This window comes from Indicator indicator, chromosome 18 (genome assembly GCF_027791375.1).
Source record: "Indicator indicator isolate 239-I01 chromosome 18, UM_Iind_1.1, whole genome shotgun sequence".
NCBI classification, from domain to species: Eukaryota; Metazoa; Chordata; class Aves; order Piciformes; family Indicatoridae; genus Indicator; species Indicator indicator.
The window spans coordinates 4,664,051-4,683,223 of record NC_072027.1 but is presented as its reverse complement, the minus strand read 5'-3'; the positions used below and the strand labels follow the sequence as shown (position 1 = coordinate 4,683,223).

Below are 19,173 nucleotides of genomic sequence, written 5' to 3'. Positions count from 1 at the left end.
TCATAAACACAGAGGTAAGACTTTCTTTTTTTTTTTCCCTCCCCATTGATGTTCTTATCTACCTCTCCCAGAAGTAAAAAACAAACAAACAAACAAAAAAATCTTCTTAGCTCCAACTCACAACTTTTCTACCCAGGTAGCAGCTGCATGTTTTGATTCCCTGTGGGTAACATTAACAGGGGAAGAAAGTGGAAGAAAGCTGAGGGTGCACAGCTACTGGAAGTCAAAAGTTGTCTGTTTCCTGAATTTCTTTTTCTCATTTTTGTTGAAAAATAAAATAAAAACAGAGAGCTCCTTAACTTTTGTATATGAACTGGAGATCTGCTCTTTCTCATGCTTTCAAGCAAACCATGCCAGCTCACCATTGCAGAATCCCAGCAGAAGTCCTTTTAAGAAGGGGCCTTGGGGTAACTTGCTGTGTAAACACAGCAAAAACTAAACATATTGTCTGCAAAAATGCAGAGTCTCCCAGAATCAACAGGAGGATATTTTTCTGTGTGGCTTTAATTATAAGTCACAGTTTATTTACTGTTTCTTTCTGCCTAAGCTAATGGCTTTGGACAGCAGTATGTGATCCCTCTCCTACTGTTTCATCTCTTCTTTTGCAGAATACATTGGCACTTCCCCCCCCCCCCCCCCCCCCCTTCTATTTCCCTTTAATGGGCAAAACCTCTTTCTAAAATGAGTTTTCCTGCTTAGTCAGAAATGCATCATGCCACTTGTGGTTCTCCAGTCATTGGAGGTTGGATTGCTGCAGTGCTAAGTATAAGCATGACTACATGGAGCAGCTACATGCTGTTTTCAAGTCATTCACTTAGCATTTTGACAGCCTAACTAGGGGACTAGCATCCAGGAACTCTTCTTGGGAAGCTCTGCCACTTTATGGGATCCAGGGTAACTTACTTCACCTCTCTAATTCAGTTTCCAGCTGTGGGAGGAAAGGATGAATCACATTTGTGAGCTTCACTTGGGTGGGTGTCCTGAAGAATGGGTCACCACGTAGAATATAGCTCTGAATTGTTTCTTTGCCCACTTCCCCTTCCTGAGACAATCCTAGCAGGTGAGGGAAACATCAGATGTTCCAGCTAGACCATCTGGTTTCCAACCAGACACATTCAGGTTGGAAAAGACCCTCAGGATCACCAAGTCCAACCTATAACCTTGCTCTACAAAGCTCACCCCTAAACCGTATCCCCAAGCACCACATCCAAACAACCTTTAAACATATCCAGGCAGTCTGCAGGTTGTGCCTTCCTGTGAGCTTCAATGGACACGAAATACAGCCTGCTGGTGTCCAACTAACACAAATCACCTACTCAATTGATGATGTATGATCATGCTGGTTGGAAGCACCACATACCAAACAACCATGGGCAACCAGCCCCCCTCAGCTTCAGCAGGACCCACGGTGTAAAACCACTCCTTCAGAGCAGAACTGAAGGGCATGCTCTTTACTTGAGGGAGCCACCATCCCTGGGCAATCAGAACTGGCTGCTGAGATGTTAGTCCTTAAAAGTGCAGGAAAATACACCCAGTTCTTGCGGAGAGCTGGTGAAAAACATGGTAAAGAAAGGGCTAGGATAAAAGGATGAGGAGGAACCCCAAGGAAAAACAGGTGTGTTGAAAAATCAGAAGAGATAGATCCAAGGACATATACTGTTAGACTCACAGGTACGGGCAAAGTGTAGCTCTCTGTGCTGCAAACCAGCATGATTTAAGGGACGAGGGTTTAGACAGAGGTTTGCTGGGAAACACGTGGTCACTTTGGGCTTCTCAGCAGCTCTGCTGAAAGGCAAAGTCATCTCTCTTCTGCAGTTTTCCCACATTCCACTACAAAGGAAAAAAAAGAAACCCACCTGACTCTCATTATGCCTTTGAACAAAAACTCCACTGCAAAAAAAGGCTCTTCAGGTACGTTTCTCACTTTGGTGACATTTGTTCGCTCTGCTGAGAGAAATGCACAAGGTGACAAGCATAAAATGTTGTCAGAAGCACTCACTGGAGAGCCCCAGGAGATTCATTACTCAGGACCTTCCTCCACCTCAGGTGGCCCTGAATGTAACAGCACTCATCCTTCTTTTTAAACAACGGCCTGTTGTGTTAACATCCTTTGCTGTGTTGCTAGATCTCATATGCTCTCTCCCAGGCTCTTCTTCAAAGCCAGCTTGATGAAAAAGCTTTTTTTCTTCTGCCCAAGATGTAATATACTTTGGATTACCTGCTGCCACTTCTTCCTTTTTTCCGAGATCCTCTTTAGCCACCTACATGTGATCACAATGTAAGGCTCCACTGCTGAGACTTCTGGACAATGTCACAATAACGTAGTTCAGGTTTCTTCCAGGATGCCTTCCTGGCCTTGATTCTCTTTGCTGTTGTTTTTTTTTTTTTTTTCCCATGTCTTTTGTCAGATTTCCCAATCCAGTGAGAGGAAGTCCTTTTCTGGCAGGAGAGGGTTTGTTTTTTTTCTGCACTGGAAGATCTTCACTCTGAGCAGTATTCCCAAATATTCTGTTGTGGTTTTGTTTCTTATTTCTGGTTTAAAATGTGATCCCTCACCAAGACTGTGCAATTTACATTTTCTCTAACTTCTGAGCCTATCTTTTTCTCGTACAGGGGCATGCTGCATCCCTTGCAGAAGTGGTAAGGAATGAGTCTGTTCTTCCCAGACAGTGTTTTTTATGTGCACAGGAGCAACTGCCTTTTAACATTAAAACTACTGAACTGTGAAGGGAAAACATGTTCAGTGTTTCTCCTGCCTCTAGTTTACCTGCTGAAATCTGTTTGGTGAATTTTTGTTTTTGAAGGCTTTGGAATCACTGCTGAGATGAAAAGCTGCCCCCTCCCTCTGTTTCTCTCTCTGCAGCCTGAGATCTTGCTTCTTACAGCTTCAGGGTATGGTAGAGAAGAGCCCATTTCTCTTACAGGACATCATCCCATGCACTTGGCTTCTGCAGCTGGGCCCTCATGGACCCTTTTTCACATCTCACACCTCTCCACAGTGTACACGCACTGATTTTTTTGCCACTTTTTCCTTTTCACCACATCAGGACTCATCTTCTGCCCTCTTCCTTTCCACTCCTCTGTTCACACATTTGCTCCCTCTTACTTCTCATCAGAGTGTGTTGGGAGAATTCATTAGTGTATAGAGCATGCTTTGAAGTTGTCCAAATAACGGTGATGTAACACTTTTGCACTTCTATAGGCTCTTTTATCTGAAGATCAAAGTAGTAAGTTATGATTACCATGATTGGATTATTGCTGCTTAGCCTTTGGATCTAAGGGTAAGCAGCAACTCTTCTGGGGAGACACTAATCAGAATTACTGAATGTTATTAAACAGATTGAACGCTGCAATGTATGGTGCTGGTTAGGGAAGGGGGGCTGTGCACAAGCTGTACACCCTTTCCTGCTATTTGATGACAGTAAGCAGGTGGCTCCTTTGATCCCAATGGAAATGGAAGGAACACCATCATGATGGGCTTCAGAAGTGACTCCATGCTCTGCCTCCAACTCCAGATCCCATCCGAGCACAGCCAGGCTTTTACTTCTGTTTCTTAGCATGACCCACATTTTGCTTTTCCCAATCACTTGCCTCCATCCAGCCTTTCACCAGGAATAACCCAACACCCCTGTCACATTGCAATAAATTTGTCTTTGCCTGCTCACCATTTTGGGGTGTTACAATGGGCAATGCTCACTGTCTGTACACACTCCTGAACTTCGTTGGAAAAGGGAGTGTGATGCTTCCCCAGTGACCAGGACAAGTAGCTGGGATGAAATCTGGGACAAAAGCAGAACAGATACAACAAATCCCAAATTCTGGTGGAATAAGAGAGGTTCTCTGAAATTATCAGTGGAAGGCCATAAGGTTTTGGCCAGCTCTGATGGGTTAAAGCAGCAAAGAGCAGCTGTGGTGTTCTGTGTGTTGTGAGCCAGAACAATTTGAAGTGAGTACAGTGCTCATTCTGCTGTGTACCCAGAGAGTGTGCACGTGATATCTCAGTGCTGATAAAAGTCATGTAGAGCATATGGAAGAGCTATTTAAGCAAGGCTTTCCTGTGAAAGCACGCACAGGGTTTCCCATCTTAGCTGCAATATTCTTCTGGAGTGACAACTTTAAAGCAGTGTGTGAGAGGCAGCCTTGCAGAGGTCACCACTTCAGGGAATTGGAGGTCATTCAGCTCCTCACAACCCTTATTCTTTGACAAAAACACTCAGAAAACGACCCAGCTATTAGGAAGACACAACCCTGTGCAGTCCTGCCTGCAGCTCAGAGAATGTCAGACCCCAGCTGAGCTGACTGCTTGGGGATAACAGTTAGCAAGAGGGAAGAAAATGGAAAGAGGAAGTGTGGGTTTGTTACTGATTGAAAACCAGCAAGTGGGAGTACAGCATAATAGGGAGTCCCTGGAGTGCAGAGGGTCTCCTGCCAGAGTCATGGAGAAGGCTATAAATCTCAGAGGCACCCCCCTCCAAACCTCAGTGCCACTCAGGATCCTGACCCAGTGCACAGCATCACAGACACACACTCAGCAGGTGCCATTTCCTCCTCAGAGGGGGAAAACTTCCCAGCAGATTGAAAAACTTCTCTCCCTGCTATTTTTAACTTTGTCTTCAATCAAAAAAAAAAAAAAAAAAAAAAAAAAAAAAAAAAGGAGAAACAGTGATTTGGTCCCAAAGAATGAGATTGAAAATATATTTTTAGCTTAACACATCTGCTTTTGGATCATGTGTTTGACTCCTTAAACCCAGCTGGTAGAATGATTAGGAAAGCTGGCACTCAATGGGGAGACTTGAAGCAAATTTCTTGCTGTCCTCCAGCAACCTCAGAGTTGTGGAAGAGGGACTAGATATGCTTGATAGGGAAACCATCCTGAGGAAGTGGCTTACAGGTCAGTGGAGGAAACATTCATTACCTCTGCAACATTCAGAAATTTTCAGATGGCAGAGCATGGAAATTTCAAAGACTCAGGTTTTTGTTTATTTTTTTCCTTTACAGATGAAATTGCATTTCCCCAACAATAGTCTCTCTATTAGTTATTTCCTTCTTCTGAGTCCTCTGTATCCTTCAACATTTAAAAAAAAAAAAAGGTAGCAAGATAACTACTTTAAAAGAATCTCCATTTCCCCCTGGCTGCCACATTTTGGTTGCCATGGAAGTGCACAACCTCCAAAGGGGTCTGCTCTGTTAGATATTGTGCAATTTGTCAGGCTGCTCCTCTGGTGAGTCACTTTCTCTGGTTAAGTGCATTTCAGAGATAAGTGTGGTCGTTGGTTCCTGGTGATTTGCTCTTACCCTGTGACCTGAATTTCCTCTCCCTGGACATAATTAACTCTGCCAGGTAGAGATAATTGCAAAATCATTTGGTACACTTTTAAAAGGAGAGAAGACTTTTCTGGAAGTTGAAATCCTAATTATTTTACTTTTATACTTAAAGAGTAACCTCAGCAAACCAGCTCAAGCACGCTGCCAAAAAGACATGAACTGAGCTTTCTTCCTATAGATCAGCCTTCAAGCTTCCCAGACTTACCCCATGCTGGAGGAGGAGTAGGGATGCTAAACCAGTCTTGCTTCCAGTTTGGCTTGACTACCTTGTACCCCAGAGCAGCCCCAGCATGAGCTGCACGTTGCAAGTGCTCCCCAAGGAAACAACAAACTGCTTCTTCCTTCATTGCAAAAATGCACCCCTTGCCTCAAGAATGCTCAGTGAGTCCAATGAGCAGTCAGCAGCCTGCTCTGTCAGAGCAAGGACACCATCACCCATGTCCCAGAGTCATTTTAGGAAGCCCTGCCAGCCAGCTCCATCACTCCCAGACATTCCTGTGCAAATGGTGCAAGGGAAAAAAAAAAAAAAACAAAACAAAGGAAGCACAAATCTTTCCTTATTGCTTGTGGGACTTCTGGCTTGGGAAAACTTGCACAGCTCTCCAGTTACCCACCAGGATAAGTTAAGTTCTGTTTGATGCTAAAATGGGTCCTGCAAGGACAGCAGCAGAACCATGCAGCAGAACCATGCATCAGGCCAAAAAGGCAGGCAGATGTTTGGAGTGTCAAGAGAAGACGCCTGCTGAAATCAAGACTTCATTTCAGGAAGGAATTAAAATCCTTTTAATTGCTAAATGCAGCTGGTTCTAATTTCCCTAATTCTAATTTTTTAGCAAAATAAGTAAGCACCCTGCAAATGTAAGTTAGCAAAGGACAGAACAGAAATAATTCCCTTGAAACATCCCAAATCAAACCTTTCACTAAAAAAAAATTAAAAAAAGAAGAAACTTCTTCTTTTTTTTTTTTTTTTTTTTGTCCTGACCAATTTCTGATTTAGATCTTGTCTAAAACTGGAAAAAAAAATCTTTCAGTGCTAGGAACATCTCGATGAAAATTAAAAGTGCTGCTATGAAAAAGAATCTCTAGAGGCTAGTTTAGGGATAAAAACCTCAACAACTGGTGGAGCAATTTTGTTGTTATTTCCACCAGCTCTATGGCTGAAGTCTCCTGTGATTTCTTCAACTGATCTAAAAAAGAAATGTAAATAAACAGGAAAGACAGCAGGAGATAATGTTCAGCATTAATTACAGGTACACAATAAATACCATACTTGCTCTTCCACAGGCAGACCACTAGGATTGAGTGCCACAGAAAGCCTGCAAAGGAGTGCAGTGAAACCCAAGCCTAGGGGCATGCTGTGAGGATCAGCCAGAGCACATCCTTTCCATGCCACTAAAAACAAATAATGATGCCCACAAGATGCCTATAAATAACAGAGAGTATCTATTGACTGGATGGCAGCCAGCATTTGTATCTCCTTCCCACCTCAGAGTGCATCCATTCATCACCTCTGTTAGCAAACCTCCCGAAGCAGCACACCCCCTTCAAGGCCAGGGGTCACTGCTTGACATCTCCCACTGCTGGCTCCAGGGCTGGACCTTGCAGGCAAGTTAAGACAGGTTAACTATTTATGCCAAGACAGCTGACTGGAGGATCATATCTTCTTTCATGCACTAAACACCCAGAACCTTTAGTGCATTCTGGTGTGGCCCATTTCCCAGCAGTGGTCCCCTGTGGCACCTTGCTCTGACCAGCACAGAATCTCTTCCTGCTCATGCATTCCTGGTGATGCTCTCAAAATGTCTGCACAGATGCAGGCTTGTGATAAAAGTTTCATCCATCATTTCATTTCCAGAGCAGGCTGACCAGGGCATCTTCAGCTCTGTTCTCCACTGTGCAGATTGTAACAAGCATCTTCAAGCCACAATACCCTGTCATGTCCTGCTATGCCTATGCATTTCCCTGCTCCTCACAGTATGTTTTAATCTGAATCCAAAATACACATACATTGTTTTCACAAGCCCTCATGAAGCTGGGTTTATTTTTGGAGTTCTCTAATTTCCCTCTGAGAGGACATAAAGGATGGCTGCATTTACTGGGATGATACAGCATGGTGATTATCCTCCTGCCAAACTCCAGGGGCGGCAAGACTCCAACAGTCACTCAGCTGAAAGCAATTGTATATTCTACCCCATGGTACCTTCAAAGGAAGAATAAATGCCTTACTGGAAGATCTGTTTTAGCTAAATGTATTTAATTTCAGTCAAACATAAGTTTTCTGAGTCAGAGGAAGAGTAACTGGATTAAATTTAATAGGCTCCAATATACAGGAAGCCTCTTTTGAACTGAAACCATATGAAGTAACATATTTTAAAGTCACAAAGAATAGGAGATCAAGCTGGGAAGTTGACAAGAGCAGTATATCTTTTACTCCCTGATTTTTTATCTTTTTTTAATAGCCTTTTTACAACAATAAAACAATTTGCTTTGTAGAAAATGATGGGCCAGATGAAGAACTCAGATGCCTTGTTTTACTGCAGAGGTCATGAAGCTCAGCTGTCCCACAAGTCACCTTACCAAAGGCCTTGGGTTCATCCTAAACGAGGAATGGCAGCAACAAGCTGGATGTTAGTGAGGTCCTGCTCTCTCCAGCTGCTACCCACTGGGGTTTATTTTAAGCTTGGAAGGCAATTTATCAAATTACATTTCTGAGAAGTGGTGCAATGGCAGACGTACTTACTTCACATTCCTCTTGCTGCAGGCACTTGCTATTGGCTATGGGATATTTATTACTTCAGATGCCTGCTTTGACAATCTCCTTCCTGGGTCTGTATTTCACATTTAATGAGTGCTTTTGCAATTTTATGACTGTTTTCTGAAGTTAAGGTGGCACTTCAGAAAGCCTAATGGTTTATGGCCTATTTCAGACTTCACTGTGTACATGAAACTACTCACAAGTCCAAAATGTTGCTTGTCTTCCATTCTGCTGTGAATCAGACAGTGCTTTGGAAGCACAGACTTTAAAGGCAATGACAGGGACCATCTCACCTCAACCAAGACAAATTAGTCCATGTGGTACTGACTGAATCACACCTGGTGAGGTCACTGGTCAGTGAAGGTGTAGAAGTGTCCCAAAGCTCACAGTCTCCTTTGGCTGAGGCTATGTACCTACTTTGGGACATGGTTTAGTGGTCATGGTAGCATTGGGTGGATGGTTGGACTTGATAATCCTGGAGGTCTTTTCTAACCTTAAGGATGCTGTGATTCTACAGTTCAGTCATTCTGTTTGTGGCTCAGGAGGGATGGATTCCTTGCTCCTGCTCGTGTTACAACATTCCAAGGCACAACACAGACTGCCAGTGCCTCCATCTGGGACTCTCCCTGACTGCTCACTACCTTGTCTTTGCCACACTTATCCAGGCTTCAGAGCTTCAAAGACACCACTCAACCTCATGCCCAGCAGCCTGAATCCTTGGGAGAGGAGGCTATAAGTACATAGCCCTGAGCTACTCTCTGTCTTGGCTGTCTGCAGGTCATCATATTCACAGTGTATCTTTAAGGCACTGAGTAGACTGTGACTAGCATACTTAAAAGCCTGATTAAAGTTCTGGCTGGTACAACTGTCCTCAAAAAGGATGTCACTTTCCTTCAGAAGCACATTTTTGCCTCTGTGGGGGATCGAGGTTCCCTGGGGACTGGTCTGAGCCTGAGAAAAGCACATTTACAAGAGCAAGGAGCTGCTGCAAACCTCCCCACCCGCTGTGCTGAGTGATGTGTCTGCACTTTTGATCTTACTGCTTTGTTTTTTTTTTTCTTTTCTAATGATAAATACATAGTGGCATATGCACTTAAACCAAGAATGCTCCAGAAAAACAACAACAACAACAAACCTCCAGACAAATTTCCCCTACTCCTTTCCAAAACGACACTGAAATAAACAACCCAAAGCTTCCACAAAACCAAAACACACACCCCCCACACACCCCCTCCCGCACTTGCTCCTTTCTGCTGAGAAGAGAATGACAGAACAGATGTATACCAGAAGCTATTTATGTTGGTTAATTCATTACTGGGGAGATGCTGAGAGGTCTTAGGGATAAGTTTAGCAGCAACCATATAGGAAATATATTAGAATAGAGCAGATCCCCACCTGCCCACAATGTTGTTCCACCAAGCAGTCATATTTCTGTGTGACGTTGTCACAGAAACCCTGCACTAGGATCGTGTGAAAAATACATGTGAAATACAGAGCCTGCTCAGAGCCTTTCTGTACAACAACATCCTACAGAAATTCTCACTCTCCTGCTTCCTCCTTGCTTTCACACCTCACACAAATGTCCTCCCTGTGCTTGCAACCACCTTGAGAAGCTGTGCTCAGGGTTACTCCGAGCTGTAATAATCCCCACATTCAATTTTTCAAATTCTCCTCTTCCTGAAAATATTTGTAGTCAGAAAGTGCTCTTGTGCTCTGTGGGAAAATATTGGTTTCAATTGAATTGTAATTTTCATTATCAGGCTGATCAAATTAACAACAATGACAGAATCATTCTCATTTCCCATTTGGAAGCAAACATAAAGCAGCACTTTGAAATGGTGATCCAAAGCATGTTGTTTAGCTAGAGCAAACCTTGTTATCTGAATCAAAGCCACTGATCTTTCCTTGACACTTTTTATTAAAGATACTTCCAAATTTGCTATTCCATGCAGTCTCAGCTTTTCACCTTTCTGTGCTCCTGCTTGGAAGAGGAACTGGGTATTGCAATGCCCCCAAAGGAAGCCATCCTTTTTCCTAAATGAGCATCATGATGACAAGAACAACAAAGAGAATGAAACCCACAATAACCTGATCCTAGTGCATGGGGCTGTGTTACAAGACAGCAATAAAGTTGAAATTCCCTCTGCTGGGAAGGCTTTCTGAACACATCACCTGGACTCCTGCTAATCAATGATCAATGATAAAAAGCATTCATAAAAGCTGTCACTATCAAAGTGCCATCTAGGCTCTTTTCTCCTTCTCCTGTTCCAGGCTTACTAATACCTGGACAAACTGGCAGCCAACAGCCAACAAGCTGGTGCCTGCTCTCCCCCCCCTCCCATCCCACAGGACATGTGCTGAGATGCACAGAGTTATCTCTGCTTGCTGATGGAGTTGTGCTTCCATCTTGTCCCCTGAGCTTTGATGCCATCCTGCCATACAGGAAATTAACTTCTGCCTACTGTGGTCACCCAAAAGACACATATCACTGCTGAAATCTCATCTGAAGAGAGGGGAGACAACGTCCAGAAGAGAAAGTGAGGTGAAAAAAAAGAAAACTAAAGGTCTCTCTGCTGTCTGCCTGTATCAAAGTATCACTTCAGATGTCACCATGGGATGTAAACACAGAAAATGCATATACTGCCTGTGAATTCTTTCTTGTGACTGGTGGTACCTCTGGCTTCAGTCAAAGCTGGCCAAAAAGGTTCTCAGCCAAAAATGTTCTCCCTGTGTCTTTAAGTGCAGAGAAAAGCATCTCTCTCGCTCAGACCTGTACAGAAGGTGAAAGAGAGCTGTGTCCTGCAGCATCTGGCAGTTTTGGCGCTTTACTTGTCTACACGGACTCCTTTCAAACAATAGCCAGAGCAGACCTGCTGGGACTGATGGATACATGCAATTCACATCCCAAGCCACAGCTCATTAGGTTTTTTTCAGCTTCACAAACTCTGAGTATATCTGCTCTGGACACAGTCTCACAGTATATCAGAGGTTGGAAGAGACCTTGAGAGATCATCAGGTCCAACCCTCCTGCCACAGCAGGATCACTGAGGGTAGTCTGCACAGGAACACATCCAGGTGGGTTTGGAAAGTCTCTAGAGAAGGAGACTCCACAACCCCCCTGGGCAGCCTGTTTCAGTGCTCTGTCACCCTCACTGTAAAGAAGTTTCTCCTCATGTTGAGCTGAAAGCTTCTCTGTTCTAGTTTGAACCCATTGTTCCCGGTCTTATCACTGTGAACCACCCAAAAGAGCCTGGCCCCCTCCACTTGACACCCACCCCTTAGATATTTATACACATTGATCAGATCCCCTCTCAGTCTTCTCTTCTCCAGACTAAACAGCCCCAGGGCTCTCAGTCTCTCTTCATAGTGGAGATGTTCAAGTCCCCTAATCATCCTCGTGGCTCCCGGTGGATTCTCTCCCACAGTTCTCTGCCTCACTTGAACTGGGAAGCCCAAAACTGGACACAGTATTTCAGGTTTGGTCTCACCAGGGCAGAGTAGAGAGGTAGAAGAACTTCCCTAGACATGCCAAAAACCTTTCCCTTTCTCACCTCTGATCCTGTCTCATATGAAAAGAGACATAGCACAAAAAAAAGACACCTCAGTTATTACATGGCAAATGATTACTTACTGGACATTGTGCAAATAAAAAAGCAAATCACCCAGAGCCCTGCTTGCAGCTGTTTGGTTCCTATGCTTTTAATGTTTTTTTCCTTTCGTCTTCAATGCCTTTGTATGAGCAATGCATTGAGAAGATTTGTGTGTCATGGGCTCTCGCAGTAGGCAGAAATCTCTGCAATGAGACTTGTCAAAATATAGCTCTCAAAAACAAAGGAGGTATTTCCCAAGGTTATTTACAAATAACTTCTTTTCTGCTGTGTCTCTACCACAATTTGCCATCTTCTGCATTTCGTGCAGTTTTCCAGCATCGGTCCAGCTTTTCCAAGAAAAATTATCCGAAAGTAATCACAAAACTAATTCACCAAAACGTCCCTTTAGGACCTCTTTGGGTCTTGCTGGATTTTCAGGCAGCAGAACTACTGACTGAAATGGCAACCAGAAGGAAAACTCAGTACTTCTCTGACTTTTCTAAAGGCCAGTTATATTGAGAGCCACTCAATGTGCTCCATGATCTTTGGCACAGACCATATAACCTTTCACAGGGCACCTACTGTATTATTTCTCCTTCCTTTATTGGAATTTTGTAGCTTCCCTGTCATGCTAGAACAATCCTGGGTTTTAACAGCAACAAAGTACACAACTGACAAATCCAAATTGCTATTAGGTGGTTTTAAAAAGCAGTTATTTGCATTTCTGTAAATTACCTCCAAAGAGCTCCTCAGGATAAAATTTAGAATGATACGGTCTCAGGTTTGAGATCCCAAGTTCATGACTGTGAGACCTGTGGGTCCTTGGATCCTTTCTGAATCTGTAACTGATTCACAAAACTAGAGGATGGCTCAGGAAAGAAGGTCAAAGAAGAACCTGCCCAGATCCAAAGCATGCAGAAAGATTAAACTACCTGAAGTGGAAGAAGGTTCATGGGGAAAGGCAACCCACCTTGGAGAAATATCACATCCTTGTTGCATGAATGCTCCTAGGGAGAACCAGAGACTGTTGAATATCCCAAACTCATTCGTCTGGTCGTTGGCTGGCTGGTCTCGTCCTTCCTCGAATTCCTCAGTGTGCCACTCATAGGGACTGAAGCGACTCACCAGGAAGAGGACAACGCTCACTCCAATGTAGGCAAAAACTATGCACATCCATATCTCGTAAGCCAAAGGATCCAGAAAGGAAAAAACTCCTGGTTTGGACTTCTGAGGCTTTTTTATCATTATAGAGATACCTAAGCTCATGAACGGTTTGGAAAAGTCTATAACTTCTTCTCGAACCAGAGTGATGGTTAACGGTGCCACAGCCACATCAGCCCTCTGAAAAGGAGAGACAGAGAAGAGATTTTCATTCTGGGGCTAAAATCTATCTACTAACTCCAGCTTATGCTCCTTTGATCTCTGTTTACCCCCAGCTGTCTGAGAAGAAATGAGACAAAATCAATTGCAAGTGAAATGTTAAAAAGGAGCAGGTGGATTGTTTCCATTTTATCTCTCCTGATTACCAGTTCTGTTTAGAAATCACAGTGCTGTCTTGCTGCAGCCACCTAGCTCTTCCTGGCTGATTTATCCACTGATGCCACGGTCTGAAGCAGATGATTTTCACTGCAAGAGTTTTATCATCCAGACATCAAAAGAGGCAAGGAAAGGCCAGTTGTCTAAAGAAGGATGCCAGGACGCTTATTTCCATCAGGAACTGCTTTTTGATTGCATAACCGATGCAGGAGAAGAGGAAGAAATGACACTGATGTGCATTCTCCACTTATTTTACAATCTATCTTGGAAATGGAAAGGGGAATGCATTGAAATGGCTGTTGGCAGGTGACAGATCATCCCCTGCTCCCACACAGCAACGCAGAGTCTCAGGCACTGAATCTCCCCCCACTAATTTCCCTTTTCCCAACAAGGAATAATTAGTCCCCTCTGAAGGATGACCTAAACACCACAGCCAGCCGGCTACTAGGCTGAATCAGGTTTAGAAGTGTAGGGTGGGGATGCATATCTGCTATGATGGAAATGGGTGTCTAGGCAGAAACCAGTCCAGTCCTACAGCTCACCAGTCATATGCTGAATGTTTAAATCCTATCCTCCTTTCATCCTGCCATTATCTTGCAAAAGTAAAACAGGGTGAAATTTGGAGATCCTACTCCTGGGAAAGTTTGACCTTTCAAAACTTGTTCTCCCCAAAGTGGAAAGAAACAAGCACCACTTTGACATTTCAATAGGCACGAAGTGTGCTGTCCCTCCCTAAATGAGGGTGTTTAACTTGGGCTGATTATTTGCATTTTCAGAACTGCAGTCCTCAAGACAGCTCAGGCTGACAGTAGGCAGAGCTCCTTCTTACTCTAGGGCTTGAATGTGTTCTCAACTACCAATGATAAAGACAAGAGACAAGACAGAAGGCAGAGTTCCTTCTTACTATAGAACTTGAATGTGTTCTCAAGTACCATGAGCTATAGACAAGGGACAGACAAAAGGCAGAGCTCCTTCTTACTGTAGGGGCTTGAATGTATTCTCAGGTACCATGAGCTAAAGACAAAGGACGAGACAGAAGGCAGAGGTCTTTTTTACTTTGGGGCTTGAACGTGTTCTGAAGTACCATGAGCTAAAGACAAAGGATGAGACAGAAGGCAGAACTCCTTACTCTGGGGCTTGAATGTGTTCTCAAGTACCAATGATAAAGACAAGAGACAAGACAGAAGGCAGAGTTCCTTCTTACTCAAGGGTTTGAGCGTGTTCTCAGGTACCATGAGCTAAAGACAAAGGATGAGACAGAAGGGAGAACTCCTTTTTACTTTGGGGCTTGAATGTGTTCTCAGGTACCAAGAGCTAAAGACAAAGGGTGAGACAGAAGGGAGAACTCCTTTTTACTTTGGGGCTTGAATGTGTTCTCAGGTACCAAGAGCTAAAGACAAAGGGTGAGACAGAAGGCAGAGTTCCTTTTTACTTTGGGGCTTGAATGTGTTCTGAAGTACCATGAGCTAAAGACAAAAGAGGAGACTGGAAACTCACCCCATAGACGAGTTCTCCCACCATGCCATTCCATGTCTTGGTGTCGGGATCCCGGGCTCCGTACTTGCCGTCCCTGACGATCTCCAGCCTGTAGTGGTAGCCAACGTGCTTCGCGATCTCAGCAGCCAGCTCCACGCAGTAACCTTCGTACCTCTCATTGCCTTCAAACTGGTTGGCGTTCTTCTTGAGCATTACATATGGGTCTTCCTGGCACAGAGAAGACCAAAACTTAGCCACACTCCACCTTCTAGTCATGCACATCAGGGGCTCAGACTACAGCTCAGGGCACAGCTTCTGGTCCCCTTGCAAAACTCCTGCTTGGTGTTCCCAACCCAAAATGCACAAGCAACATGCAGTGGGCTTCTTTAAGAAGGTAAGAAGTGTGATTTTTATTGTGGCATTTTCTATTTATTCATGCAGAGCCTGTGTACAGCCTCTGCAGTGAGGGACCTGAGGGGAATGGAGTAGGTGTGGGAAATTGGGCACCAAATCTTTCAGTGCATTTCTGCAGGGGATCATTAGTGCATCTGAGCTGTGAATTTTCAAAAGCTTGTCTGCCTCTGTGGGCAGGCAGAACCAAATCTGCTGGACAGGAGAGAGTCTTGAGATGTTTAACTCATTTTGGGTATTGTGTCTTCTCTGTAGACTCCCAGAAAGTGTTCAACAAACAAGCTAGTAAAATGTCACATTTCTGCAGGGTAAGCATATACAATGACACAACACATGATACCATACATTATGGGGTACCTATTATTGCTTCATGATTATACTGGAGATTTGTTTTCAAAGCTGTGATTCAGCCTCTCTGCACAATACAGTTTATCTTTCCCCAAATTACAGCCCCCATTCTCTGGGCTAAACACAAAGCACAGGTATAATGTTCCTAATTTACCTATGCTGATGCCTCTACTATCTTGTCATGATCTTTTGTGTTTTCTACACTTAAGCATGAGAGCTCCTTAATACCTATTTAATTAGCCACAGCAATTTTCAGATACCTTTTATGGACCCAGCAGGAAACAGTAAGTGCTGTTATTATTATTATTGGTAATATAAAAATGATGTAGTGCAAAGGAAGGCACAGGATGGGGAAGAGGGAGTCTACACATGAGGGAGATGGGGGAGAGGAAAAGATGGGATGGAAGTTACAACACTTACTAGGATAGTTGTGACTATGTAAGTCCTGTTCTGGAGGCTTGTGGACTCATTGCCACTTTGAGTGTCTATAGCTGTTGGAACCAGCTTCTCATCTTCATTCCAATATCCAATCTGCCAAACACAAAACCAGAAATGTTCATTGATATCTCTTTGTAACATTAGCCAAGATATGATAAAAGTCACTCAACCAGAAAGCTCCTCTCCTGATGTCTTTTATCAAGGGGAGCAGGAACTTCCCCATCCCAGCATCCCCATCCCAGCATGCCTCCAGACTGAAAAGAATGAGCATGATACACTACAATAGCAGAGTCCTTGTATGCATGTAAAAATTTTTAGCACACAGTACTGGGGTATTATGGCCATTCCCTGTCTCACCCCTATGCCAAGAGTTCACATTGTCCCTGTGTGACTTGGGAATATTTTTCTTCTGATGATAAGCATGCTTGATGCATGTCCAGATTCTACAGGGTGACAAAATGCTATCTGCAGCTGAAAGCTTTCATGAACCTGGGACTCATTCTTAGGACATCTTGAAACAACAGGACAAAAAAAAAAAAAATCAAGTAAGGAAAAAAACCCAACCCTGGCCAGGGTCAAAAGGTTTGGGGTCATGAATAAAACAAAAAGCTGTAAGGAGAAGAATTGTCATGTTAAGTTGTGCTTATTAATAATCAGGGAATCAGGGATTTGAGCTCATCTGTCTCTGCTGGCAAGTGCAGCAGAGTGCCACTGAATATCACTAGGAAGATCATTGTTGAGGTTATCCCCTTTTAGGGCTTGATTTTATAAGAGGTTTTCTATCACTTCAATGTAACTATGAAGTTGTCTGAGCTCTGCTCATGTGAAAGTAATTTCTTATCACAGTAAATGAGAAAGGGTATTAGCACAGGGCACAACCAGCCAGCCTGCTGATGGCAGATTAGAGATCATAATGGATCAAGAGGCAGAGCTCAGGCTGTACACAGGCTTCTCCTCTCTCTTCATTGCACACAAAAAAAGAAAGTGAGGAAGGAGCTTCCGAAGTTCCATCCTAGGGGTACATAAATGGAGACACAAGACATATATGTTTGTTTTGCATCTCTAATACAGAGGATTTAAGCCCCAATATGGATCATGGCAGTGATGCGTGTGCCTTGCAAAGGAATATAATTTCTGACAGTAAATACACAGCAAAATCAAGATATTTATAGACATCACATTTCTTCTCTTCCAGACTCTGTCTAGATTACCAACTTCCTGAAGTTCAGAGCCCCAAACTGGACATAATACTGCATTTGTCCTCTTATGAATACCATGTAGAGGAGGATCACCACTTTGTATGTCTTCAAAATGGTGGTGTTTTTTTTCTCTCAATGAGAAATTTGTCTCTTTTTTTTTTTTTCTTGACTGTGGTGGGCTCTGATCACGCATCAGCTTCTCTCAGGTGTAGGTATGGATTGAGGGTAGGGGCTGTAAACGTGGAACTTCCACTATATGCACTGTTTCTTGGTTTAAAATAAGTGTTTTGTTTTTCAAGGGATTGAGAGGGTGCAGAGGTATTCTGGTGAGTGCCCTACCCCAAAATATTTAGTAGCTCTCCTTTATTGAGAGAATAGCCGAGTTATTCTTTGTTCTTCAAACAGGTACTATCTAAAGTGGGACATGAGCACATGGAGTCAGATTTTCAAAAGGATTAGTGTATCAAGGACTCAACACCTCTGAACAAGGACAGATTTTTCAAAGTGCCTGGGATATAGAAAGGGATCAAGACTCCAGAACAGCACAAATGTCTGTGCAGCTATCAGGATGTGGTTAGTGGTAAAGCTCTTGTCACTTCAAGGAGGGCAGAATCAGGTCAACATAAAGGGTTCACCTACACTTGTGAGGACAGACAGCTTCTACCTTGGCTCATCCTTGGAAAAGAGAAGTGGAAGAGGAAAAAACAGACAATCATATAGCTGGGCCTGAGCCAATGTGCCCTGCCAGTAGCAAGATTGAGCAGGCCAAGATTTTATTATCCTGGAAATCCCTGCCCCACAGCTGTGATGCCCTTGTTGCTCTTGATAATCCCTTCCCTATGATGGATATTTTAGCAGTATAGCACGAGTTCCCCCTCAGGCTTGGCTCTGCCCATGCAAAGGGCTGTGAATGCACACTTGTGACTCCACGTGCAAGCCTTCATAAACAGAAATGTCTGTTGAGACCTGACCACACCAGGTCAAACCCCAGGCATGTGCCTGACACAGGGCCATAGGTGGCTCTCTACTGTACCTTTCTGACCCCATCATGTTTCATCTCAATCACATGGAGGGTGTAGTTGGTCCTCCGGCCCTTCTCGTTGAATTGAACGTTGCCAGACAATCCTTCAAAATGGACCTTAAAGGCAAAAATATCATTGAGGAGAAGGAATTAGTCTAAATCCCACCTGGTGGTGAGGATGGCAGTAAGAGGCAAGGGGAGGAAGGATGGTGGAGTGCAGTCATGACTCTTGGGTGTGTGCAGGGGAGACAGAGCATCTATCTGACACCAGGCTTTAGTTCAGGTCCACCCTTTACTGTGTGCCTGGCTGCATGCACAGCAACTCTTAACTTACCCTTTCTTTTAGAAACCCTTTCCTATTGCTGAGCTCAGGGTGTGTGAGTCCATCACCTCTGGGGGTGTGACAGTGAGCTAAATCAGCTCCAAACTCCTTGGGTCTTTTATTTGTTCATCTCTCTGAAATCTAACCCAGGGTCAGGATCTGGTAAAGAATTTGTCAGTCCAGATCAGGAACTGTATTTAAACACAAAACTGTGGCCACAGCTCCCAGCTGCTACCTTTCAAGAGAGAAGAGTCTCTCAGTGATCAAGCAAATTTAATTACCTCTGCACCAGCCTAATAAAACCTGACAATTTAGTATTGTAAGTGAGATTTGCTTAAGAAACTTTGAATCATAAATATCTGCTGATAAGACTACCTGACAATTTAGTATTGTGAAATTTGCTTGGGAAACTTCGAATCATAAATATCTGCTGATAACACTACCAAGTTAAAGAGCATTGCTCACATCACATCACACAGCTGGAACTTCTCCTCTGACTGTGGCCATTTGACTTGCTGCAAAAGTGCCCCACCTAGCATGGAGAAGGGCTTCCAACTGGAGTCATGTACAATGTGTGGGGTGACGGAGACTAGGAACATGGGAAAAGGAATGCAAGTGGGAGTGAGACACCACTTGGGGAAGGGCTCATGCCACCAGAATGATAAGAAAAGGTTTGTTGTCAGCCTTTCCACTTGCTCTGGACAAATCTGTGGTCCCTGCAACTGAAGTCTTCTCATATGCAAAATGGGATT

General features: G+C 43.7%; 1 protein-coding gene across 4 annotated transcripts in view; it reads right to left on the bottom strand.

The window, feature by feature from the left end:
• The window catches only part of GRIA1 (glutamate ionotropic receptor AMPA type subunit 1), a 133,879-nt gene that overhangs the window by 28,170 nt on the left and 86,536 nt on the right, over positions 1-19,173 (bottom strand). For all 4 annotated transcript variants that reach the window (XM_054388932.1, XM_054388933.1, XM_054388934.1 and 1 more), the window contains 4 exons: positions 18,112-18,216; positions 15,862-15,972; positions 14,704-14,910; positions 12,641-13,011 (listed from right to left, as the gene is read on the bottom strand). In XM_054388932.1, coding sequence (XP_054244907.1) covers positions 12,641-13,011; positions 14,704-14,910; positions 15,862-15,972; positions 18,112-18,216 — 794 coding nt within the window. The remainder of the gene's footprint in view (positions 1-12,640; positions 13,012-14,703; positions 14,911-15,861; positions 15,973-18,111; positions 18,217-19,173) is intronic.